A 27804-nucleotide genomic window follows, 5' to 3' on the forward strand; every position below is an offset into this window, starting at 1 on the left:
CTTGATGTTTTCCTTCCCTTTTGCTTTTATTTTTTCCTGTTAGAACTGTATTTTTTATTATTTGTAACAAGGGATATATGTGACAGCATTTTTTGTGTTTCTAATTTTTTTCTTGTAAGTTTTGTTTTAATATGTTTTCAGACTATGGTCATAGAGTCTTGAGTCCCAGATCTGCATGATCTTTCCTTGGCTGCAGTCAGCAGTACCTTTTGATTAATATCCCATACTTCCTTGTTTGTACATTCCCATGATCAATATCAGCAACAATGTAGGGGATAGAGTTTCCCCCAGAAGCTCATATTTTTCCTCAACAACATGTAAGTGTGTGTGTGTGTGTAACCATACACAGTCACACATATTAATATCTTGCCTTTTCTGTCGTAATTCAAAATCTAGGTGACAGGTTCCAATAGCTGATAAGTATTTCCTAGTGTGGTGGGTCAGGTTTACTATGTAATCCCTTTGATAATGCCCTCCCTTCTGAATACACTAGGGGAGTTACAATGGAGCCCTGCTGTGCAAGTAGATCAATAGGTGGCAAGTTGTTTGACCCTCTGAGCCAGACAGAGAATTTGGTGAATTGTTAGACAGGTTATTGACTGCCCTTTGGAGAGCCAGGGTTTGCATTCTCTAACTCCTTTCAGCTGGGGCTTGTATTTCATGTATGAGGCCTCCATTATCATAATCCATTTTTCGCTTTCATGTTATCTATCGGCAGCGCTCATAAGCCTCCTTTTTGAAGGGCATTCTCCATTTTTTTGCTCTAATTCTTTTTTTTAATCATAAAATTGATGTTTTGTAACCAGCGGCAGTCTGTGTGAGTTGTTTATGGAGGTGCTGTGGGGAGGAAGATTAGTAGTAGAATTAAGTACGCGATGATGGCTGTGGAGGGAGATGTCTGAATAGACGGCCCATCAGTGCCGTACGAGGACATGGGGAAGAGCTACATTAAAGCTGAAGGTCCTGGTGAGTGTTATGATCAGAATTACGTACCTTTGGATAATGTTGAATAGTGCTAATGGTCCACCAACACATTCCTACTTCAGTGTCTGTATTAGATACATAGGAAGATGGCCATATTGAACACATATATTGTCTTAAAATGCCTCTACATATCAAGTGGGGGGATCATTATTCAGACGAGACTATTGGTGGCAATGTGCAGAATGGTTGATGGACTTGTCACAAGAATATTCTGAACTCCACATACACACCATGACACACATACATTTAATCTGAGAACTTTATTTATACTTTAAAAATAGGTGTGTGTGTACACATAATGTATGCATGCATCTGTAGTGTCTGTGTATGTATGTGTCTCTCTGTATAGTGTGTGTGTGTATAATGTCTGCATGTGTATGTGCAGTGTCTGTGTATGCATCTCTGTGTGTGTAGTCTCTGTGTGTGCATGATGTGTGTGTGTGAGTATGTGTGTAATGTCTATGAGTATGTATGTCTTTGTGTGTATGAGTGTGTGATGGCATGTATGTGGAGTTCAGATAAAAACTGAATTGGGAATTGGTTTTCTTCTACTTTGTTTGAGACCAGGTTTCTTGTTCACCTCTGTAGACAGCAGGAGCTGCCTTGGGGACCTCTGGGGCTTCCCTCTTTGCCTCCCCTCTTGCTGTTGTGCTCAAGTTATGCTTCTCATACAGGTTCTGATGATCCAAACTCAGGTCCTCACGCTGACAGGCAAACATTTTATCCTCTGAGCCGTCTCCTCAGCTCGTGCCAGGAACAGGTTGTGTTGTTGTTGTTTTGCTTTTAGTAAGAAAAACCTCTAGGTTTTCTCAGTCACTCAAATAATATTCCTTACAGTTTTCAAAGTAACAAAGGCTGCTGGCTGCAAGGACTGTGCCTATACATTGTGGACAGTGGAAGACACTGAAAACATAAGTGCACACAGACATGCGCCGGTCTTGGAGGACCAGTGAAGGTTCCGGGCTTGCCTTTGGCAATCAGACTTCTGAATACGGACTTGTGGTGGGAGACGCAATGTTAGGTGGAGAAACCGTGCTCAGAGAGAGAGGCAGCGAATGCAGCTTTTGCAAAGGCTGCACAGCCCGGTGCTTCTTGTTCTTGTTGCAGCCACTTGGAGCTGGCTTGCGTTCAGATCTTCCAGGCTTCAGAGGATCCCTTCCTTAAACAAATCTGTTAACATTTTTGTTTTCTGGAGAACACAGCACCGATCGATGTAAATTCACTGGTTCGCATTTCTGCCTGAAGTTGCTCCATCTTCCACACTTCCTGGGCCCCCATCCCATGTGAGCAGGCGCAGTTTCTGCTCGGCTTCAGTGGTTCTGCCGGCACCTGCTGCCCTGCTGCTGTCTTTATTCTACTTACTTCCTTTGCTAGTGGAGGCTCTGGCTCAGTGTCTCCTTCTTGAGGCAGCTATAGTGTCAGCTGCCTTTTGATGGTCAGTGTAGGACTCCTGGTTCCTCTCTGTCTTAGCCTTGTTCTCTTTCTTGATCTCTGTATTCCCCATTGCTTCCGGTTCCTATGATTCACTCCAGGTTCACACCATCACCTTTCCTCACTGTATCTGGGTGTGAACACAGACATCCTTAGTGAGGCACATTCAGATGGGACAGAATCCTGTGAAAAGTCACGACACCAACTCCTCCCACAGGGCACACTGGCACCATGCAAACCCTACCGGTAGGAGCTGTTGAAAATAGTATAATGGCGACTGATACATACTGGAGAAGTCATTCCTGCCCTAATAAGCCAGATACCCTTTTTGATTGGCAAGTCCATGATATTTTAGGATTACATAGTGCCTTCCCTTTTGTGGCACTGGGCATCCAACTCAGGATGTCTAATATGCTAAGCAAATGGTCTACTGCTGAACTCAGGGACCCCGAGTCCCTGGGGCTACATATTTTCAGTGCTGCATACCTTGGGATTATCATGAGTTCTGTGTTTTCCGTGTTGGATATCTCTATTCATTTTGCATTTGCTTGCTTGACCTAGCAATAATTGGAGGAATTATGCTGAAATCTTTGTTGGTTGGTATGCCAATTTCCCTTGCTTTGTTAATTTTACGTTCTCTCCTTTGTCATAAATGTGTTCACAGATATTTTAATGTGTTTGAGGCTAATAGTAGGTCTATTTACAGCAAAGATATACTTCTATTGGTGAATTCAATCTTTAGCACTGTGTAGTACCTCTATACTCAATAACTTTTATTGTTGCTAATAATTTTGTTTTATATTAGTGTAGCTGTTTTATGGTAGAATGAAAAAATATGAAATAATAAACTTCTAGCTGGCAAGTATTTCCCAATTGCATTTTTATGACTATTGAATTATTTTTCTCAACTTCTAAATTTCTGTGAGTCCTGTTTATTCGTGTAGCTTCTTCCTTCCATCTTCATTTCTTCTTTTTAAAAATTGTATTGAGTAAGACTTTGGGTGCTTTAAAATTTTCATTTTTTTACTTTCATGAAATTTGAATTTATGTAGGATAATTCCATTCCTTATGGCTACTCATAAAGTTTTATCACACATATTTAGGCAAAATCTGAAACTTAATAATATTGTAATTTTTCTTATGAAGGATCTTAGAATATTTTAACTTTCATACTTTCAAGTTGTCTAGTATTTTATATTTGTCTTAGAAAGTTCTTATTCTGCCCACTGTGTGCCTCTGTGTGTGTGGGCACACTGTGCATCTCTGTGTACATGTGAACATACTATATGTCTGTGTGGACACACGATGTGTCAGTGTACTTATATGGGCACACTGTGTACATTTACACTTACTTACATAACCCATTTTTAGTATTGCCTTTCTGTAATTATTTTCTTTCTTTCTGAAATGTCTTCTTCCTAATTACTTTCCTAAGTGATCTCCCCCAGAGTTTGCTTATTTAAAATGGGTTACTTTCCTATCTTTAAAGGCAATTGTGAGTGATAGGAATTATTGCTACAAAGCAGAATTATTCAGAGTTGAGGAAAATATTCAAAATTACACCCAGAAACAGTTGTTGCTTTTGTCTTTTGGATAGAATGAGCCTGTTGGTGGAGCCACTCAGAACATGAGAGATGGCCTAGGGTGGGGACACTCCTGTAACTCAGAAAGGCTGAGATGAGAGGTCAACCTCTTAATACAGGATCATAAATTTTGCTTTTAAAAATGTTCTTAAGAATTAAAGTTGTGGTTTTTAAAACAGTAGATATTATTTGAAAAGATGCTAAGACATTTCTTCACAAAGGAAATCTTTCCAGGCACAAAGGGTCTGTGTTAGGGGTCTCTAAGATCATCCCCTGATCCCATCGTTCTTTAGGAGGTCTCCCAGGACTCAGTATACACAGTTACGCTCTTCAAAGCTGTGGTCTGTTATGAACATACAACAGTCACCATCATCAAAGGGAAAAAGACATGGGAAATTGCCTGGGGAAACAAGCTGGGAGCTTTTAAGGTCTTCTGGTAGAGTCACCAGACACACTTAGCTCTCCAAGGATGAGTTGTGGTAACACATGGTGGGATGGTTCACATTGATGGTCAATTTGATCGGACTGAGAAGCTCCCAGGAGGTTAGTAAAGCACACTACTGGGTATGGTCACAAGGTGTTTCCAGAGAGGACTGACTCTGTAAGTGCAGACATTCTCTTTGTGCTTCCTGGCCATGATGATGTGAACTGCTTGGCTCCGCCATGCCTCCTTGTCATGATGGACTGAGACTTAAGAACCTATGAGCCAAGTAAATCTTTCTCCCTTTAAACTCACCAGTGTTTGCCACAGTGATGAAAGTCTTAGCAAGCCATTGGTCAAACGTTGCTAACCAGGGGAAGCTCAGCCTAGGTTTCTTACTGGGCACCTAGATAGATAAAATACGGCGGCTTCCCAACTGTGGCATTTTGGTATTTCTGACAGGAGAAGTTTTGTTTTGGGAAGTGGGACTGCCCAGCATGCTAAGGAGACTTCTCTGACTTTGAAAACACCACTTTATGCAATGCACTTGCTGCTGCCATCTTGGTAATTACACTTACATTTTCTGAGCCTTACGGTTCCAACTCAAGAGGTTCTTTCACATTTTCTTTTGAAGGCCATAATCTCTTGAATTTTATAGCTTTGTAACTTGAATTGTCAAACCCACAGGTTTAAAATTGTGCTAGTACCCATGACCCGTGATAGACCTTTAGGACATGAGCACCTTCTTTCCCTCAATATTGATTAGTTTGGTTATAAGACTGAACTAGGGAACTAGAGGGAGAGCTTAGTCAGCAAGTGCTTGTTTTGCAAGTGTAAGAACCCAGAGCCCGTGTCTAAAAAGAGCTGGGTGTAGTTGTGTCAGCTTATAACCCCAGTGCTGCGTGGATGGTGACAGGATGCCTGAGGCTCACTGGCCAGCTAGTGTAGCCTAATTCATGAGACCCAGAGCAACGAGAGATCCCGTGTCAAAGTGGACACCCGAGGTTGTCCTCTGCCTTTCACCCCCATATGCACACGTTTACACATGAATAAACACACATATGCATGCCATATACACACACATATGCAAGTACACACAAATAAACAAGTAAATAAAGTAAACTGGATTTTTCTTTCCACACTGAGAGTTTGCATAATTCCATTTTGTCAGTCTTAGAGAAAGCTATATATAAATTAACCTACTATGAAAAAAAATCTTTGAATGGCAGGATTGAAAAGAATATCGGAAAAAGTGTGGTGTCTTGGCATCTTTTTATAGTTGTAAATATAACTGTAACTTTGCGCAACCTGTCAGTAAGTCTGCTGTTTTGTAATCAGGTTAGCAAATTGTCTTCTAAAAAAATCTGCATTTTTCATTGTTTTTGAACCATCTTTCTAAATATGACTTCGTACATGCTGCTAAGATCAAACATATAAAAGTGATGTTTCTTTATATGTTCATATTTTAAAAGTTCAAATCCATTACATTTTCTCATTTCTCATTATAAAGTCCAATGGTAACAATAGCTGATTTTCATTAAATGATACTTCAAAATTACAAGTCTGAGTTGCCAGTGAGTTTGCATGGTATCCAGTAGAAATAATTTTTGCCTTTTGAATAGAAAAACTGAGTACAGACAGTAAGATAGTTTGTATAAACATTAAGATGGTCTTGAAAAGCTCTTGAATGTGATTGGCAGGTGAAAAGCTGCCTCATAAAGAATGCCTTTCCAGCCAAATGAGTTCACTTGCATATGGGAGAGTGCATTCTGATTAGGGTTTAAAAAACAGATAGCATGCAGATTTTTTGAAGGAAACACCTTGGAACCCTGCATGTAACTGAAAATTTGTGTAATATCATAGAATGCATTTTGGGAAAAATCTTTCTAAATTGCCCTTAAGTATGGCAATCTACGGCTGCTTCATTTAAAGTCTAGTAAAGTTCATTTGTAAATTCAGTGAAATTGTCCGTTCATCTTGACCCGTCTGTTGTCTGGAACACAGTGCCAAAGTTGTCCTTAGAAGGGTCTGGTCCCCAGGGAGTCTCTTTAGGAGATTCAGCAGGAGCAGATGGCACCACATCTACCACAGACACTTGCCAGAGTCAAGGAATGTACTGATCACTGATGTGACTGAGTTAGAAGAAGGAAAGATGACTCTAGGGACTCAGGGCCATGTGAGAAATGATTTTTCGACATGTCAGTTCAGGAAAAGCACAATGAACTTGAACCATTTAGGTCAACCGTTTTTATAAACTTGGAAAGAGTGACTATTATATCTTGATCAACACAGCTCCAAACTGTCATGGGAAAAATGTAAATTGGATTTGTATGTGCTCAGAGAAGGCACGAAAAATGTAAAGGCTGTTGAAGAATGTTAGCGGAAAATGGTTAAAGTGATTCCAATAGTTATGGGGTTAACTTCAGTTTCCTGGAATATTGACTCTGTGGTATATTAAATTATTGGAGTGAGGATGCTAGACAGATGAATATACATTTTCCTAACATGTGTTTTGCTGCGTAGGTTTTCAAAATACTTAATATTTACTTTGTAAGTGCTAATACACCCTGAATAGGTTCTAGAGAGTTTATTTGTGCTAACATAGGATTCCTCCATTAGTGTTCTCCCAGGAAGCTAGAGACAGGGTTGTAAAAAGAACCTTCTGCAAGGAAAGTGACATTTAAAACCACAAGTCACGGAAAGAGTTGGAGAAACCCCCGAAGGCTAAACAGGTGAATATCAGCAGAGAAGGGATCAGGGAGGCAGGAAGAAGGGACATGTTCTTTAAGCAGCAGGTCCTGTCTCTATGCGTTTTGTGCTGATGGAGCCATATCAGCTAGATGTATCCTGTGTGTTTCAGTTGAGTATTTGTGTTATGAGTGGAGAGGACCATATCCTTGAGCCAGTGTTTGTTTGCCTACATGATGGGAGGAAATGCCATTTCCCCACTACCTGAAGGTCACTTTGAAAAGCAATCTTCATGTTTGTCCAAATGTGACAATGTGTATCTATATCACACACCAGATCAAACCTTTCCTGTGGCCCGCCTTAATCTCTTAGGCTTGGCTGTTTTCTCTTCTCTCCGTTCCCCCATTTCCTCTGTCTGGAATATTTATCATGGCTATCTTTAATTGACACATAATTATATATATGGGTACAGAATGGCTTTTCCACACATGTGTATAATGTATAACAATCCTTTCAGGGTCATTGGCATATATGTAATAGTACACAAATATATCATTTCTTTGTGCTGGGAACAACCCAAGTCCTCTCTACTAGTTATTTTGAGATAGCTAATTAATTGTTGTCAATCATAGTCACCCTACAGTGCTGGAGACCATTAGAAGTCACTCTACCTGATTGAATCCCTGCACTCATTGTCCATTCTCCCTACCTCTCCCATGCAAATATTTACTGAGCTCACATTGTGATGCAGGCACCAGTAGGATCGTGCCAGGAATGTACTCTGACAAGGGATAGGACAGCCAGTTCCTGCTGCCATGTAACTTTTGTCAGAGCCAGTAGGCAGGGAGAGGCTTGTCAGAAAACACGCATGAGCATATGAAGCACTATAACAAGGAAGGAAAGTGCATCTGGGAGCCTCTTCTTCCCTAACTTGAGACCGGGAATGCTTCCCTGAGAGGGTGACATTAAAGCAAGAGCTGAGAGATAATCACGGGAAGTGGAGTGGGAAGCAGGTAGATGCTCCAGGCAAGAGGAATAGCTTTCCCAAGGGAGATGGGAACAGAAGGGTGAACTCTGAGAATGGAAGTGGTCCCCTTGGCCATAGCATGGAGTGAATGAGAGCTCTGGAGAGGGCTGGACACAGGGGTCTTAGAGGACAGGAGCCTGGGCTTTATTCTAAGATCAGCAGGACACTATTGCACCAGTGAAAGGGTTCGCTTGGCAATGTAACCAGCTTGACATTTGGAGCACTTATTCCAGCAATTCAGATGGGGGGGGGGGGGGACAAGACCACCAAGCATTTTATGGTGTGTGTGTGTGTGTGTGTGTGTGTGTGTGTATCAGACAGAGATGGCAATTGGTTAATGTATGAGATGTCAAGGTTACCCCAAGATACCCAACTTACTCACTTCAGTCCCAATAAAAAAGGGGAAAACAGAAAACAGAAGAAGCATTTGTTTTAGGGATGGGAGGAGTGATGAGCAACTGACCAAGTTTGTGGTAAACGTGGGATGTCCAAAGGGAAATGCCACTGAATCTGAAGCCAGTAAGTAGCAGGTTCTAAAAGCTGCAGGAACAGGAAAGATCTCGTAGGCAGTGGTGCTGACTGAGCAGAGGACACCTGAGGTGTCTGAAGTGGGGTACATTCAAGAAGATCTCACAAGACAGAGAGAAGCAGGAACGAGGGGAAGAAGCAGCCGGGCTGGGACTGGGCAGGGACATGGAAACTGAGAAAGAGCACATTTCAAAATAGAGGGATGGCCAAGCAAGTGAACTGAAAGTGACTTACTTCCACAGGAAGTCATTGAGACTTTGGTGAGATAAGCTTCTAGAAATAAACTTTAAGCCTGGTGTAGAGTTGAGACGAGAGTTGGAGAGGAGATGAACAATGGCAACGAGGTGAAGCCGCTTTTAAAGGAGATTTGGCTGAAGGCTAGAAAGACGGTACACTCGCTAGAGTAATGGATGGGCAGGCAATAAAAGTTGGAAGAGTTTCGAGCATGATCCAGTGCTTGGTAGAAGGATTTAACAGAACAGGGTCTGAGGTTTAAGTTTTAGGAGAGAAAGAGAGGAAAAAACTGAGAGAGGGTTATGAAAAAGGATGGGATCCAGAATAATGATGTTTTAGGAGAGAGAGAGAGGAAAAAAAATGAGAGAGGGTCATGAAAAAGGATGGGATCCAGAATAATGACAGACATGACCTTAGCCACGGGTACCAGTCCCTCTTCTGGTGTGGCAGAAGGGAAAGGTGAAATAATTGGTTTTAAAGCATTGCTTTATCGCATTTGCTTTCATCGTGTTCTTTAAAAATGTTTCTTCACAGACACTACCCAAAGCAGTCCTTCACCACGGTAGCGGATACACCTGAAAACCTTCGCCTGAAGCAACAAAGTGAACTGCAGAGCCAGGTAACATGCAGGACCCCTGCTTCAGGATGCTGGTGCCGGCATCCTGTAAGGATCCGTAAGCCATTCTTCTGAGGATGTTGTCATTGTATCGTTCATGCCGGCCACCAGCCAGCATGGGGACTGGCAGCAGGGCTGTCTGGGCACTCCGGGGGAAAGTGCGGAACATCTGTATTGCCCCTACTCTTGGATCATTCAGATATTCTCAGTTTTGTTATTCACAAGGGATTAGGGCAAGTAAATGACTTCTGGTCAGAGGAAATGTTTCCTAACAATATTGATTTATTTGGCCCTAAATATTTAAAAACATTTTGTAAATAGCTTTTGCATACTGCATGTGTGGGGGAAAACACAAGGTGTTAACTTGACCCAATTGCATTTCGTGTGGGGCTAACACCCTGTCTGTGGATCTCACACCAGCTTCTAGCTTTGTTTTCATCCTGTCACTTTATTCATATTTTTTCATATGTCACACTGACAGCATGAACAAAGATTAGAATACCACAATTGGCTCCCAGTCAACCATTTTAGATGCCAACTTGCCTTCAATATGCTGTAGCACTTGGTCTAGGACTCGGGTTTTGAGTGGCAGGGTTTTCTATGGAGACACCCAATCTCAATGCAAAACCCAGGACACTCTTTCAAAGACATTACCTTGACTGACATGGGAGAGGAAGATACTGAGCAACTTCTCACGAAGATTATTGGTCAGTGATGTAGTAAAAACTGCACCTAGGAGGGAGGAAGGGAGAAGGGGGGGAGGGAGAAGCGGGGGAAAAAAGGGCTGTAGGTCCTTTGAGCTGGTCCTTAGCTGTGGTCTTGGGTTGGCTGCCTGGGTTCTTTGTGCTTCTGTAAAACAAGACAATCTGCCTCATTTATCTGTGAGGAGGCAGCTGCCAGTATCTGAGGTAGGGAGAATGAACTCAGCCTTCCACAAAGCCACAAGCTCCTTTTTAGTTTCTATACCCAGAGCCATGAATAAAGCAGGGAACTAACGGGTGCTGGCTCGTGAGCTGAGCTGAAGGCACACACAACTGGTCACCATGCCCAAAGGGACCTGTGTGCTTGTGAAAGACAGACTCAGTACTGCTAAGAGAGTACTACTCTGCCTTCAAGGCTCCATTCACAGCAGTGAGGAAAGGGTTAAAGCATTTTAAAAAGTTTTTAAAAAGTTAGATTTGTGAAGGTGAATGTCAGTGTCCTGGAGAGCCCCTGTTATAAAAAGGGAAAAAGAAAATTTGTGAAGAAAAGAGGTAGCTAGTCAATAATCTTTGAAAATGTGAATCTGGGGTTCTGTCTAAGAGCTGACAGTTTCTTAGGGAGACATTACTTCCACTGTGGTTTATCCGCTCATGGTAGGAGCTTGTGATCACCTTAGTCTCTTTCTGTGGGGCTTGGAACCATTTCTCAGTCTACTTGATGACAGGAATAGAGCTCAAAGGAGGATTCATTGTTGGTTAATGCCATGAAAATTGGTCGGGAGCTAATGTATGATTTGTGTAAAACGCCAATCCTGGTGTGCTAAACCATTAATCTCAAAACTGGGCACTGGCCAAGAAAAGACGCTGTTTTGTATTGGTAAAGACATCCCTGCTTTACATTCCAGAGGACTCAGGTCCAGCCAATGCACATCACTACACCTTGCTTCTTTCCAAGCTAGGGGTCATCAGATAATCATAGAGAATTAGCTCAAACACACAGAAAACAGAAATCAGTCCACCAATCCAGTGGTTGTTTCCTGCCTATTGCAAACCCTGGTACTGCAGGAAATTTTAATTAACCCTTTCCTTACGGAGTCTACAGAGCATGTGAGGACAGAGGGTCAGGACAGAGGACCAGCACACACACAAAATGACTAAGCCTCATTGATTATATAGACTCAGAAAGAGGGAATCCATGTGGACTGGGTGAACAGAGCTTCATTCTCATGGTTGGGTGTGAATGGGGCCTTGAAGACAGAGCAGAAGTCTCACAGCAGCACTGACACTGCCTTTTGTAAGCACACAGGTCCCTTTGGGCATGGTGACCAGCTGTGGGTGTCTTCAGGTCAGCTGATGAGCCAGTACCCATTAGTTCCCTGCTGTATGCATGACTTTGGATATAGAAACTGAAAAGGAGCTGTGGCTTCTTGGAAGACTGACATCATTCTTCCCCATGTAGCAAGCTGCAGACTTTGAAAGCAGCATGAACAGATGCCGCAAGGTGGATAGGACAAGAGCTAACAGATGTGCACAAAGGGCTGTGGGATCCCAGGCAGTGACCAGTGGAAGGCATCAGATTCTCTGTAGGATTTTGCCCAACTACAATCTTCTCTTGAAAGAAATGGTGGCATGCCATCAGATGGGCAATGCGGGAAGTTAACCTCTGTTCAGGAAACATGAACCCATTTCCTGCTAAGTTCGAGTTGAGAAGTGGGTCACAGACATAAAGTCATTGTCTTCATCAACAACATTCTTGCTGTTTTCCAACCATCTTATAAAGGATTTAAATAACTTGACCTTCTAAGCTTACCTAGTAAGGGGTCAAACTTAGAAGTAAACCTGGATCTGTGTGCTCCTCATGTCTTAACTGGTACCCTATGCTGTTGCTCCAAGACTGCCTTGAGAACATGCACAGAACAGCGCATGTAAAGAGGAACTGTGTATGTGGTAGCAGTAGGAAGAGATTACTAGGATTTTGTCTGGGAGGTTATGTTTCTTATGACAGTGCATCAGCTTTTGCAAAGCAGAAGAATGATATCTTCCCTAATTGTAATACTTAGTCATGGCATGTTTGATCTACTTTTAACTTACGAAATGATTTGCTTCTGCAGCAGACCATTTCCTTAGAGTCATGATCTCTGGATTTCTAAATAGCCCACCACATCTGGGAGGAAGACTGACTATTACTCCTTTTATACTTATTTTGACAGTTGTAATTGTTACCTGCATTAAATAGATTCATAGCTCTGAGTCTTCAAATTCTGAAATCTTTTAGAATTGTTTACGTAACACTAGTTACTTTCAGTTCATTAGCTAATTTATCAAGTTGGACAAAAAAATGAAGGGAACAACAAAATTGACTTTTCAGTCCCATCTAGGCTGTTATTAATAGCTTTACATCATTATCTCTTTACCTTTTATCTCTCTTTTCTTCCCCTCCCCCACTGTTTTGTGGAGGATTGTAAACACTGCCAGCATTTTAAATGACTACTCCATCCCCTCAAGCATTTATGGGCTCTGTAGGTTCCAAGTTGTCATCAGAAAGTGAGATCAAATTCTAGCAAGCAAACCAGCACACCAGAAGTAGCAACTCAGAACTGTGCAAAGCAGTGGCTCTCAGCCATTAACCAACTTGTTTACAACTGGGGACATCTACTTGGCCAGCCAGACCATGGTGGATATGGACTGCCCTGGTTCCTGCCCTTCAAGAGGGAGATGAAAGGAAAGCCTTTTATCATCACTAGCTCCCCTTTTATCAGACATCACAAGATGAGCTGCTTCAAAGAAATTGCATCAGTGGTGCTTCTGAACCCCCACTGGCCTGTGTAGCCCATTCACCAAGCAGAGCAAGTGGAACTCTCTCCTCAGTGGTTAGCATAATGATTCACCTGTGGGGCATCAGGCTTTTATAGCTCACCTGGGGGATCAACACAATATCCTTTCTTCTTATGGTAAAAAAGTGAACCCTGGCTTGGTGAGAGACAGTTCAGTGGGTAGAAGCACTTGCCACCAAGCCCAAGGACCTGAGTTCAATCCCTGGGACCACTGTAGTAGAAGGAGAGAACCAAGTGCTTCACATTTCCTTTGTCTTCCACATGTATGTCATGATATGTGGGTACATGGGCATGTGCACAAACACACATATATACATACAATAAATGTAATTTAAAAATTTAAAGAGAAACTGAGCCTTGACTTCACAGACCTAACTTACAAATGAAAGCTGGAAACCAAATGTGTAATTTGGAGAAACTTGAAATGTCTAAGACCCCACCAGCCAGCCAGCCAGCCAGCCAGCCAGCCAGCCAGCCAGCCAGCTAGAGGAAAAGCTCTTTGTGGAGGAAGTCCCCTGAGCTTACTATTTTAATATTTGGTTATAGGAGATGTCTATCTTTACAGGATGGGTGGTCCACACCCTTGAGAAAAAGAATGCTGAACTATTGCCAGTTCTCTGGATCAGAGGACTATAGACTTTTTTTATTGCCAGGGAAGTGATTCTTTAGTGAATGCCCACCTCTGCCCCCTTGGAAAGAGAACACAATGAGGCTTTGTACCCAAGTCCAGGTAGGGACAAACTCCCACTTCCTCCTAATTCTCACTTCTACTTACTCTCCCACTTCCAGGGCTTTTGGGAACCCTGAGCTTTAGAGGGCACAGCTTTGAAAGCTACTACTCAAAATGAAGATGAAATGTTTGAAGCTTCCCCACTTACCTGCAGATAGGACCAGCTCACCTCTACGATCCTGCTGGAAGCCATAGGGATTGGGCCTGGCGATATTCTTTAATGGATTATATGTAATTTATGGTCATGGGTACCATAAACGACTGAGGATAATTATGGTCAGGATACAGGTTGTTCTGGGACCTGTGAGGCTTCCCTTTGTACTTCTTGTTGGTTCTGCTTTAATCTCTCCAGTTTTTGCAGAGTCAAAGAAAACATGGATCACAGCATGTAGTTTGTGATAGCAGTTAGGGCAAATAGGGGTATGACTGTTTTTACAGGGAGCATAATAAGTCAAACATCTTTGTGAGCATAATGGAGATGTGTTCAACAGAAGCCTCCCGAGTCTCACAAAGGGAGTGCCGTGTCATGCTTGTCTTTCTCTGGCTTGTCCCCACTGTCTTCCTGGACCTGGTCACTCTACATTCCATTTCCAGAGGGTCTTTTTTAACTACTGGACATCTAAACACCCAGGAGAGTGTTAGTGATTATCCAGTGCAGAACCTCTCTCCTGTACCAGTTGAATTTTGAAAGGCATTCACTGGGCTCTGGGAATGTGGCTCAGTGGCAGAGCGCTCGCCAGATATTCATAGGGCTCTAAGTCCCACCCCAAATTTTCTTTCTAAAGGAAAATAAAATTGTGATGTGAGCTTTAGAGGCAACTGAGGTTATTTTACTGATATTGTTGTATTTTATGTGTCTGTGCGCATGCATTTATGTGTGCAGATATGCTTGCCTATTCATGCATATGTGGAGACCAGAGGCCTCTTTTGGTTCTCTCTACCTTGCTGATTGATGACTGGGATAGGATATCTCGCTGAACTTTGATGTTCATTGTTTCCACAAGCCCCTGGGAACTTCTTGTCTCCGGCTCCCGGAGCTGGGTCTGCAGACATGTGCTACTGTGGTTGACTTTTACCTGAATGCTGGAATATGAACTCAGGTCCCCACGCCTCTACAACAATCACTTTACTCACTGAGCCATCTCTCTAGCCCTTTAATTATTATATTTATTATTGTTTGGCATGGGTAGTTCAGGCTAGCCTCAAACCCACAATCTTCTTCACATCTGCCCCTTAAATGCTGCCAATATAGGCATGAGTCACAACACCCAATTAAAAGTAATTTATTATTATTGTATATGTGCATCTGTGGGCATGTATATGCCATGACTCACGTGTGGAGGTCAGAATACAACTTTGTGGTGTCAATTCTCTCTTTCCACCTTTATGTGGACTCTGGGTATTAAACTTGTATCATCTGCTTGTTGAGAAAACTCCATCTCTTCAACCCCACATCTGGTTTAATTGTGTTTTAAAGAAACTTTAAGGATTTGGAGACCTTCTTCCTTTCTGCAGACAAATACATCATTGGTCCCATTTTGCTCAGCATGGAACCCGATTCTAAGTGCAGATACACTCTCCCCTCCAATTCCTCATCTCAGATGACTGCTATCCACTACCTTGGAGTTTCTTAACCATGCCTTGTTTCCTTGGACCACTTCAGACTTCTAAACATGAGAAGTGTCTCTAGACGGTTTCTGCTGGCAGTCACTGTGCTCTGGGGGTCTTGTACAATAAGCCTTTCATGGCTGCCTTTTAGTCTCCTTTTTCCTTTGAACCTGGCTTTGGCAGCTTTGCCTGTCTAAGTTTTGGCTTCTTCACTGTTTGATGCTGTGTTCCCATTGTGTGGTGGGGCTCCTTTCCCATGATGTCCATGTTACTGTGGATGTGGAGGTAAAAGTTCATGGAAAGAGGCGTTGGTGTGTTTCCCTTAAATGTTCTGAGGCCAAGAAAATAAGGAGAGATTATGTCTCATATCTAGGAAGGGATGAATGTGAATAGGAACTTCAAAGGAGAAACACAAACCCACTGATGGAGCACATATCTTCAGGGAACAGAGAATGCTGAGCAGATGTTAACTCTAACCTTTGAGACTTTGCCATTCCCTACAATTTCCCACAAGTCAGATCCCTGCTTCTTCTCCCTATTCAAATGATGTAAGAGAACACAATGTCAATATTGAGAGACAGGAGGATAGCCGAGATGTTTTGAAGTACTTTGTTATGACTAGGTTTTGGAACCTTTAATTATGAGGGCATGGTGGCTTACTCTTTAGCCTCCCCAAACAACCCATAGTCCCATCTGTTTCCAGAGTCCCAACAAAGCTGGCTCATTGATGACCTCTCTGTTCACTCAACCCTTTTCCCACCTGCAACTCTTGGTAGAGAGTATGGACATTATGCCTTGGGTGAGCAGGCTACAAATTATTTTGCCACTATTAAGTGTTCCAGAATCAGATAGCTGTCATTTTGAGATCTCCCTCCTTCCCTTCTCCCCTCTCATTTCCCTCCTCCATGTCTTTGGATTTTGTACATATGGATTCAACCTGTAGGTCAAAGATATTTGCAAGAGAAAATTGAATCTGTGCTGAGTATATATATCCCAGATTAAAACAATAGCAGTAACAGTAACAACAACCAAACAAACTTTTCACCATTCCCTAAACAGTGCACAGTATTTACATGGCATCTATATCATATTAGATGTCCTAAGCAATCTAGAGATGATGTGCTGGTATCACACCATTTTATGTAGGGGACTTATGGACCTGTGGATTTTGATTTTAGTAGGTAGGAAGGAGGAGATCTTGAAACCAATTTTCCATTGATATTGAGGGACAATTACAAAGCCTGTCAGTTCCATGGCCTGCGGTCCTGTTATTTCTCTCCCTTAAGTTGTGTTTTGCCATAGTATCTCACAGTTGAGGGCTCCAAAGAAGAGAGTAAAAATAGTGCCACTTTGTGAAGGAGGAATGTGGTCCTCCCTGTAGGAAACCAGCTGTCTATTTCTGGCTATGGCAGATTGATCATGGTTTCTCTTGTGCCGACCGAAGTCTCAGAGAAAGAAAGCAGAAGGCATCTTAGATACATGGAAGAAAAAATTCTAAAAGCAGAGGACCCCAGGCCTTGCCACCTTAACACCAGACCTGGGGCTTCTGCACAATGGTGGGCAGCATGAGAACCAAAACTGTATTCTTGGTACTTTAATATCTTCTATGATATGGGAAGGGGACACAAGTCCCAGGGTGTCACATAGAGAGTTGTTAAGGATACTCTCAGGGCATCTCCAAGGGGCATTGCTCTCGTATGTCCCTGAACGTAAGGGAGAATTGTGTGCACTGGGTGGGGTGGTGGTCATGGAGGTTAGTTTGGTGAGATTCAAGGAGGGCCAGAATCAGCAGATTATTATTAGGTTCCTTCTGCCCTAAGGGAGGGAGGTAAACAGCAACAGTCATGGGTGTCAGATGTAGTAGGGTGCCCAGCCACTGAGAAGACAAATGCCACCAAGGCGAAAAGAATTTTAAATAAGGATGATGGAACGTGAGCCATCAGAGCTCTCATTCAGTTATTAATTTTTCCTAACTCATATTCAAAAATAATCCAGGTCATTTATTTTTATTTCTTTTTTTTAGTGTATTGTGTGTATGGTGTGTGTGTGTGTGTGTGTGTGTGTGTGTGTGTGTGTGTAGACACACAGAGGCCATAGGATATTGGCAAACTACTCTGTTACTCTCTGCCTATTTCTTTGACATAGGATTTCTCAATGAACCATGAACCCGACTGGTGGCAAGTCTTCTGTTTCCTTTGCCAACAGTATTGGGATTACAGGTCTGTGTGTAGTCATGCCTGGTTTTTCTACCTGGCTGCTGGGGATAAAACTCAGGTCCTTAGGCTTGCACAACTAGCACTCTTACCCACTAAGCCAGCTTCACAGCACCCAGTTACAACTTTTCTAGATGCCTCACAAGACTTGAATATTTTCTATGAGAGATAATCAGTGTAAGTATCCTAGCATACTTCTAAGAAGTCACTTAGCTGCTTTAGTTTTCTATCCTTTATGCTATTTATTTTCCATCTTCTGGGTGTTTCCGATTGTGTAGTAGCATATGTACATTGAAATTCATCCACATAAGTCTGGGAGTATGGCTTGGTGCTGTAAAGTGAGTTTGGCATTTGTGAGACTCTGTGCTCAGTCCTCAGCATCATGAAAAGGTTGGCTTTATCTCTCTACAGTGCTGTTGTTTGTTCTATGCCCCTTTTTCATTTCTATAAATAAACTGCTTTATTGAGGCCCACACTTGAGGTAACTCACTGAACCCAAAGATTAGGTCAAGTATAATGCCATGGATCTGAGTCCAGTACCTTTCCATGCCCCCTTATCCTGAGAAGCTAATGCAGAGGCATTCTATTTCATTTACTCACCAGGCACATTAATTAATACTCTCAATTAGCTAAGATATTCATTAATTATTGAAGAGATTAACTACAGACTTCTTCCGCTGGTGGCTGATTTTTCAGAGAGAGAGAGAGAGAGATGGGGAGAGATGGCAGAGGAAAAAGCTAAAAGAAGAAGAGACAACCCCACAAGATGAAGTTCTTCTGTCCTCCCCACAAACCTGTGACAAGTATAGGGCCTTCACAGTGTGCTGGACAGGATGAGACCCAAGCCGTATTTCCCAGTCTCAGTCTCCCACCTAGAAGGCCATAGAAGGTATACCTTGTGATAGAAGCCCAGGATATTTGCTGGGATTTTGGAATGCACTTACACTTTCTTCATATAATTTGGGAATTTGGATGCTGCTTTGAAACTGTTGCCTTGTGGTGGAATCAGATAGCAACCGGAGTCTGCAGGACAATATGGAACACAGAAAAGGCCTCTGAGGACAGACAACAGCACACAATAGACTTACAATACTGAGTATTTCAACTCTCGGAAAGTATGTATGTGTGTATAATTAATATTATTTTTTTAACCAAAAATGGTCTGACCTAACTATCATTTCTCTTTTTGTTATAACTTTGTTGTTCACTTCCACTGGTTTCAGAATGATTTTCCAGTTGAGGAAGGGAGGAAGCAAGGGGGCAAGGAGGAAGGCAAGGAGGGGTGAAAGTGGGGCCAGGAAGCTGGTGGGGGGGGGGGGGGAGATGGAAGACGTGTATCTTTTTTAATACAAAAATTATTATCAAGTGAAAAAGTGAAATGCTTAAACCAATAGTTCTTCTTATGAACAATGTAGGTTGAAAGACATTTATATGGTATCATAAAACTTTATTTTAAAAGGTATCCAACAGGTAGAGGGGTAGAAAAAAAACCACGAGGACAACGAATTTAACAACTCTGAGAGTAAATGCCTGTGGATTGAGAATAAGATTGTGATTAAAGCTGTAAATATGTGACCCGATCTTCAGTGAAAGTAACAGGCAAATAAAAACTGAAACGTGTCAGCGTTAACTTGGATCAGAAACACCAACTTACACAACCAAATGTCCAAATTGTTCAACCATGTATTGGAAGATCTCTTTCTCAGTAAATCAATGACTTTTCAAAAGATGATTTATAATCTTCTAGTAAAAATATTTTTAAGTCAGCCAAACATTTACAATTTTTAGTCATGATATGTTTTAGAAGCTTCCCATAAAATCAGAGCAGGGTAATAGTGTTGGTTACTAGCAGGCTGTTTAATATTTATATCTGGATCTATAGTGACATCATCTATATTTAACTTTATATAACACAATATGTAATAAAATACTTGACAAAAGTAGCAGTATTTGTTCACCTCCAAACTGTCTGGAACATATGAATAAACTACATGATTATGAAGGAGTACAGTAATTAAATACGAAATTGTCATTGAAGCTGTTTAAAAAAAATAAATGGGAGTTGTCTCTGGTTTTTTTAAAATAACTTCCATTTGAACAATTAATGTCTTATTTTGGAAGTAAGATCTCTATTTGGACTTCCAGTAATATTGGTTGTACTGTTTTTTAATTTTTTTCTGTGATATGGGTCTCAAATGTAGCCTAAGTTGGCCTGCAACCCTGTTATCCTCCTGCCTCAGCCTTCTGAGTGCTGAGATTACAAGTATGGCTGATTGTGCTTTTCAACTCTGTTGCTCATTATAAAGTAGCTCAAGAGAGCAATTAAAACTTTCTTCCATATTTCCTTCCTCCTTCCCTCCCTCCCTCCCTCCTTCCATCCTGTCTCCCCTCTCTCCATCCCTCTTTTCTTCTGTCTTACCTTCTGATAGGAGGATCAAGATGATGGCAAATCAGAAATGAAGGTGACACAAATTTGATCCCAACTAGTAGAGTGGTTCTGGATTTGATTTGCTTGACACTCTGCCTGTTGATGTGAAATTGCTATTGACAGACTCTGACCTGTGAGTGTCTTCTAGGGAAACTAATAAGCATCTCCTATTACAGAGGTGGCTTTTTCAGCACACAGTTCTTTTAGACCCAAGCAAAGCCATATGTTGAATTTTAAACTCTAAAAGCCTCCTCTTACACTATTTAAACCAGAGAAATCAAGAATAGTGAAACTAAGACTTCCAAGCTATTTTTAATTAAGCGAACAATCTTAAGAGACTTAAAACAATTCACTTCTAGAATGGGCATTATGTTTATAAACCATATACTGAAAGCAAAGCTAAGTCTCTTTACACCATTGGATAAAGAAGAGACTCTTTTTTTCCAGTATCCTCTTAGAATCGCGTGTCTTTCTGCAGCTGTGTTAGCTTGAAGTGCTCCTACCCAGTCTCAGCACCTTCCGCATACTGATTAGTAGTTGAGTGGGAGAATTCGGTGATTTCCAGTGGTCTGAAGTTTTTCATTTTAAAACGTTTTGTTCTTTATTGGTCTATCACTTAAGTCGTAAGTATGCAGATAAAATATACATACATGTACATATGCAAATAACACATATATAAAATGTTCCTATATTTACCCATGTATGCACCTGTACATACATATACTATAAAGTAAACAGAGAACTAGGTGTTCATAAAACGCAGAACAGACTGAGAAAACACATGCATCTTTTCTTTCATGCTGTTAATGGTTAAATATGATAGTGTTGCTGCTGGGTACCTGTCTTAGTTTCTTTTCTATTGCTGTAACAAAACACCATGCTGTGGGACTACTTCATAACTTTCACATCTGAGACACTTTTATTCAAAAACATTACCTATCCCAGGCAGATACGCAACGTATAAGCGTAAACTGAAGCAGTCCTTACCTGTTTTGATGGGGGCTTTTTAGTGTCTTTTTTTTTCACCTTCAGTGTTGCAGACAGCAAACAGAATCTTGTGCATTATAGGGAAGTATTCTGCCACTGGGTCCCACCCCCAGCTTTTGACTTTTTACTGTTTCTTATGCTAGATTTGAACTCACAGCATAACCCAGACTGGCCCCAAATTATCTTTCTTCTTGTCTGATAACTGCTGGGATTACCAGTACACTCCATCATGTTCTGCTTAATGTTTTTTAAAAAGTCTACTTTAAATTTTTGTACCTTCATGTAAGTTTTGAACTAGCAGTTAGTGATCTTATTAATTCAATGATTATTATTCAATAACCACGCTATCCAAGTGTCAGGATTATAATGTAACATTTAATGATAAGGGTGGTAATGTATGAAATGAAGGAGAGAGAATGGAAAGTGGTTACATAAAAATCAGGAGCCTTACAAGAATGAAAAATTAGATACTTTCTAAGAGATGCATGGATAGATTGCCTGTTTAATTCTATCTTGGCATTAATTACAAATGGAGGAAAATCATGGCATTCTCGATTTTAAGTCATTACCAGCAAAGAAATCTCTTGGAAGGGCCTGTCTGCATTTCCTTTAATCGATTCCATGTAGAGCTGCTTCAATTATTTATTGGTCTAATCTACATTTGCTGAAAGTCTTCCTTGGCTCCACAATGCTTCCATGTGTCTGCTGAATCCCCTCAAGAGATATGCTCCCAAATGGGCAAACACTAATGTTCCCTTTCTTCTGCACCATATTTGGCTATCCCTTCTCATCCTCTGTGATATGTTTACCTTTCTTTGGGAGGAAGTCAATGACAACTCTTTTTTCATTTATCTGTATGGAATGGTCAAGTCTCTTTGAAATTCAATTCAGAGAAGAAATGATATGTGACCTGACTTGGAAAAACAAAACAAAACTAACAACAACAAAAAACCCCTTTCTGTTCCTTTCCCCTCCTCACCCCCTTTAGGCTTCTTCTTGTAGAGCTTGTTACTTTTTAATATCATGCTGTAGATGTTGCTACATGGAGATTATGGGTGTCCTGCCTTCTAGGCACAATTTAAAACATTTTAAACTGTTTTGGAAATGTGAATGATACTGTCACTAAGAGAAACCATTTAATGACAGTAGTTAAAACTTAAGAACACATATACTTCTTTCCTGCACTTCTGCATCCTTGGAATTTCTTCTGTACATTAACACAAGATTACTAGCAAAGATGGCATCTGTATACACACCTCTATGGTTTAAAAATGTGGCCTGAAGGTCAGAGTTTTATCTCCTTCTCTATGACAACACTGTACAGTTCAGATTGGCCAGGGGTGAATTAACTAGTTTGGGTGAAATTTCCTTGTTGACAACTTAGGTGGATTCCCTGTGAGTTACTCTTCTAAAGTTATTCAGTATTTCAATTAATATTTAGTGAATGCCTTTTATTGATCTTTTGTGCTGTCATGTATTCAAGGATATCCTCCCCAATTTTGTGTGTGTGTGTGAGTGTGTACCTACATCAGGGACTGTTTGCACTTGAATTAGCACCTTGTTTACAATGCATGGGGCTTCTCACTAAGCTCCACCTCTGACTCATTTGTGTGTGTGTAAATATGGAGCATGGAAGGTGATACTGTCATGTCAGTCAGAGCAAAGAATTTGTTTGGAGTGAGATCTTGAGTTTCCTTCTTTACCCTCTACGAGATGACCAATTGCTTGCCAATTCTCAGTTTTCCCATAGAGATGCCTACAGGCCTTGGAAGGATAATCTTGAGAGAATTTTGGATGAAAAAAGAATTTTTTCTAGATTGGGGTTTAAATAGATCTCCTGCCTATTCCCACCGTGGTTGTGTAGTGAACCACCTTCATTCATGGACTTGGCCTCTGACATGCTAAGTGTGTGGCCCAGATACCCACATGATTAGTGAGTGCCCATGTAATTCTTGCATGTTTTGATATTTTAGGACCAGTATATATGGCATTTAATCCCAGATAATGAACCTTCTAGGAATTATTTCTCAGAATTTCCCAGGACTCTCTAGTCCTGGAACTCATTCTTCCACATAATGTGGAGTTTTGCTATTTTGCCACATGGAAACCAGTCAACATCTGAAAGACTGAGGTAGGTCTGTGATGTGAGATACTTGTAGTTATGTGATTCTGGCTACCTTTTAGAATGCCCATCATCATCCCATTCCAGGAGAAATGATTACAAAACAGAGAAGGAATGCTTGGATTTAGTTCTGAGGTATTTAAGTTTTTGACACAACACATGATTCCTTTAAAATGCTCTAGTATTTGAAATGGCTCTGAGTTTTCAGTGTCTAATTCACAAATGATGTTTGCAGTGTAGAAGAGATCTTCTGAAAATACATCTTTTTAAGGCGACGTCATTGTCACCAGATGTACAAAAATACTATTCTAAGGGCAAATAGGTCAGATTTAGACTCTAATGACTTTTAAAAAGTCAGCAATCTGAAGTTCATATTTCAATATCATTAAATGACTGAGGCAGCAGATAGATGTATATATGCACTTACGGGTAAGAAAATTTCAGTTTTTATTAAATTTTATAGTTTGTAACTGTAAGAGTGAAACAAGAAATCATACCCATTTCCCCACTGTGGGGGGGTTTCTTTATTTTTTGAATTCTTTTTTTTAACTCTGAAACAGAGATAAGAACTGAAAGTGTTCTTCAGAAATTTATACTTCATCTTCTTTCACATTTACAATAATTTAGAGATTTACCTCAAGTCTCAAAGTAATTGATTAGAGCAGAGTTATATGCATAGCAGAGTTATATGACCACTTTTTGCTGTTGTAGACAGCAGTCTTATCCTTTTCTGATTTGAGAGGTAGGTCCTTTCTGAGAACCTTTTATCTCCTCAGCAGGATACATACAAGCCAAGTCGATGCAAGAAACCCATGACATCATCCTTCAATCAATAGTCATTGATTGAGAAGACTTAGTTTTAGCACTATGTATTAGGTGCCAGGAGGGACACAGATAGGGAGAGCCATGATTTCTATCTTTGAAGAGTAATACAGTTCAGAAAGTAGTTCAAACATGCATGTTATAATATGATCCTGTAACAAAAGACCATCTAAATAAATACTAGCAGGGCTGATGAAGGGTTGGAGGCCATGGGCATTTGTTCTACTGAATTGTCAGGAGACAGCTGATAAGGAACAAGACAGGAAGGACAGTCAGCTAGATGGCAAGGGAGGTCAGTCAGGTGAGCCTGTGTTCCTGAGGATGAGGAAAGCTGTAGTAGTAACAGCCCATATACCAGTTAGGCTTTCATTACTGTACCTGAATACCTGAGGTAACCAACTTATAAAGACAAAAGGTGCATTTTACCTCACAGTTATAGAAGTTTCATTCCCTGATTGGAATCTTTCCCAAAAGTTCTTTTGAAAGACAACTCTAGGTCAAAGTATAGTAACCAGTGAGGTTCTCAGTAAGGGTAGGGAAGATGCCATGGAGGAACTCTGTTCTAAAGATTTATAAAACAAAGAACAATAAATAACAGTGGTATACAACAGAAGTGGGGCTGGTGAGGCGGCTCATTGGCTAAGGGCACTTGCCATGATGCAGGGCATCTTGGATTTAATCCCTGGAGCTCATGTCAAAATCATTAGCATGCATCTGCAATCTTAGGAGTCAGACAGCAGATAGAGACAGGAGACATGGCCTGAAGCTTGCAGGCCATCTGACTTTGAGAAGGTAGAACAGCAGAAGTCAGTCAAAGGGAGACCCTGGGAGGAGATGTGCTAAGGTTACCCTCAGACCTCCTCATGTGCACAGCCCTCCCCCCACCCCAACCAAGACAACAGTTAAGAAGCAGAAAAACAGTCTCTTTTTGGAGAAAGCTGGTTATTAGCGATGTTTGGGGCAGGTAGTTATATACTAAAAATAATGATGAAACTATTAAAATGATCATTCTGGTCCAACCCATGATTTTTGTGTTTAACCTCAATGAGAAGGGGCTTTGAAGAGTGTCGAGAAAGAAACTTGCTTATTTGCGTTTTACTCCTTTAATTTCTGTGGATTCTGAATTTTGAAAATTTATTTGTATATGGAAGTGTCTCGGATCTTTGACATAGAAAATCTCACACAGCTTAGCATAGCTTTGTAGAGTTCCACTTAGTAAGTGGTAAGTAGGTGCTAGATGACAGTGTTAGTATTTATCTTGCAAAGTAAAAGGCAATTTAGTAAGCTTATTTTCTTGGCATAAGACACAAAATTTACTTTTGAATAATTTTTGTGACTCATGTTAGGAACTATTGTAAATTAAAATTTAAAAGAACAATGTCATATCAACATAAAACACACACACACACACACACACACACTCACACACACTCCTTCCTTCCCACATCAGGGATATTTTCTTCTTGTATAAAAAGTACCTGCTTTTGTTCAGAGGTTGGCATTTATAATGAGCAGGGTCCTTTCATATCTTAAAAGAAAAATATAAATACACTGAGAACCAAACAAATCACCCTGATTAAGGTGTATGCATTTAGGTCAATCCAAAAACGAAAAAATAATTGATACTGGAAAAGTTCGAGAACCTGCTTGGATTGCATTTGGTGTGGTGGGAGTGAAAACTGGGTACATCAAATTGCTACCTTAGAGCAAAGAGAACAGTTCTTAGTTTTCATTGGAGAGTGAAACAATTAACGATTAAAAAGGACTTAGGTTTTAAAGAGTGTATTGATGTGCCAAGGAACTTCCAGCTGGAGATCTGTTCACATACAGGGTGCAGAGTCAGCCACCTCACCATTACTGGAAATTAGGCTTTACCAACTGCAGTGTTTACTTGTTGATTTCCCTGGACTATTTGTGATAATGCCGTGTCTTGTTCTGCAAACCATGTACTTGGGTAGGCATGAAATTGTGTCCACAGTAATCTTTGTATGACCTTGTGGATTCTTGTGCTGTGGGATATATATGTGACACAGTGTCTACCTGCTTCTTCTCCTTCTTCTGGTGGGATATGAATGGAAGGTGCTATGAGCTTATTTCTCTAGTAGTCTGCCAGAATCAGCCAGGAGAGACACTGTGGCTATCAAAGGATGCCTTTAGACTACCTTCTTCTTGACCACCTTCGGCTCTGACATTTTCAATGTCATTTTCTGCTACGAAAGTGAGAGCTATCATAACTAACTAGGGTTCTGCACTGGGTTTCACCAGCAACCCCAGAATCTTGAGCACGTAGGAAGATTACTAAACTGGCTTGGATCCTCCATGGTTGGCCCTTTCTTCCTGAGACCTGTTCTCCATACCTGTCTAAGGCTTATGGTGCTTCCTCTGCCTTTGGCTTCCAAACTTGGCCAGCATAGTCATCTCACTACCACCTTCCTTCTATGTTTCCCTTGCCTTGATTTTTCTATCCTTCTTCAGCGAATCTAATCTCCTCCACATTTTAAATTCCAAAAGAGCAGAATCCTAGAAGAGAGAGAGAGAGAAAGAGGAGTAGGAACTGGCAATCTACTTCATGCTAATTGTTTGCTTACTAAAGGCCATTTAGGAATATTGCTCCCTTGTTTGGGGGTCCTGATCACCCCCAAACTGCTTATTAGGAACAGCGTCTCTCTCTTTGGAGTCTTCTACTATTTGCAGAAGACACCATTCCACAGTCCTGCAGATAGAGAGGGAGTTTTGCCAGGAAGCAGCCCCTTTGACATGGGGCATCACTACAGAGCACTGAAACAAACCTCACCCTTCAAGTGCAGTTTACAACTGTGCCTGTCCCACAGATCATGCTAGGACTAGGCCTTCATTTCTCAGCAGGGCAACAACAAACCTGTTTTGCAAGTCTCTGGCTCCTTTTTCCCATTTCCTTATTCCTGTTGCTGAAGTTCATTGTGAGGATTCATAGAGTCCTCCAACACCGCCACAGGCTGACTTCCTCCATATAGTTCACAGAGGCAGTTAGAGCCCAATTCTTAGGTCTTTCACGAGAGAAAGAAGTGCTTGAGAATAAGTGCCTGTATTGCTTGAAATCATTTATGTGTGGAGTCTTCATTGTATTCCTTAGTCATTACGCTTGCATCACATGCTCTTTTCTCAAACATCAGCATGGTGAACCAACGATGAAATTGCATTTCTTTGCATTAGAGGACAGATTACTATGGGAAGGGAAAACACATTACAAGAGAAATGTTCATATTTATGTTTGAATAAATGGAGCAAGCTTCAGAGCCTTTGAGGTGGATGGAGCGTTTATAAGACACTATGGGGCCATTGTACCACATTGCTTGGGACTTTTCTCAGAATATGTGTGCAGAGTGCTTTGATTTGTCCAGAAACTACCTAAAGAGTGTGGAATGCATTTATTGTGTGGCTAGGAGAGTATAGCATCATTCATGGCTCTGATTTTATCTAGGCAATTAATAAGTAGTCATTGAAAGTCTACTCAGAACCCACTACTCTCTCCTACACTTTTATCTTTGCTTCACTTCTCTATAACCCTACCACCATAGTGTCAGAATGGCTTTGCAGGTAGAAATATAATATTAAATCACAGATCCGGGAAAAGAATTATTGCTTGCTTGAGTTTATTTACTTGACTTCATATAGCTTGTCTTCGCTGGGTCCAGATGGCTTGTATTTTATGTTTTGGGGTTGTCTCCTATACCTTGTGACAATGACTTGTCTCATGTCATCCTGCAGTCTCAGTTTTGCTGCAGCTTCCTTGACTGGTATTGTGAATGAACAGGAGTCACTTAAAGGTAAAATGGAATGATCGAACTAAATGACTTTATATTATGAC

At 41.1% G+C, this 27804-nt stretch overlaps 1 protein-coding gene across 2 annotated transcripts in view; it reads left to right on the forward strand.

Annotated features, from left to right (window-relative positions):
- Nebl (nebulette) overlaps positions 1 to 27804 on the forward strand; it is a 356567-nt gene that overhangs the window by 131012 nt on the left and 197751 nt on the right. For both annotated transcript variants that reach the window (XM_040755444.1, XM_040755445.1), the window contains exon 3: positions 9431 to 9515. In XM_040755444.1, the coding sequence (XP_040611378.1) occupies positions 9431 to 9515 (85 nt within the window). The remainder of the gene's footprint in view (positions 1 to 9430; positions 9516 to 27804) is intronic.

Source organism: Mesocricetus auratus, unplaced genomic scaffold (genome assembly GCF_017639785.1).
Source record: "Mesocricetus auratus isolate SY011 unplaced genomic scaffold, BCM_Maur_2.0 Super-Scaffold_100013, whole genome shotgun sequence".
Taxonomy (NCBI): Eukaryota; Metazoa; Chordata; class Mammalia; order Rodentia; family Cricetidae; genus Mesocricetus; species Mesocricetus auratus.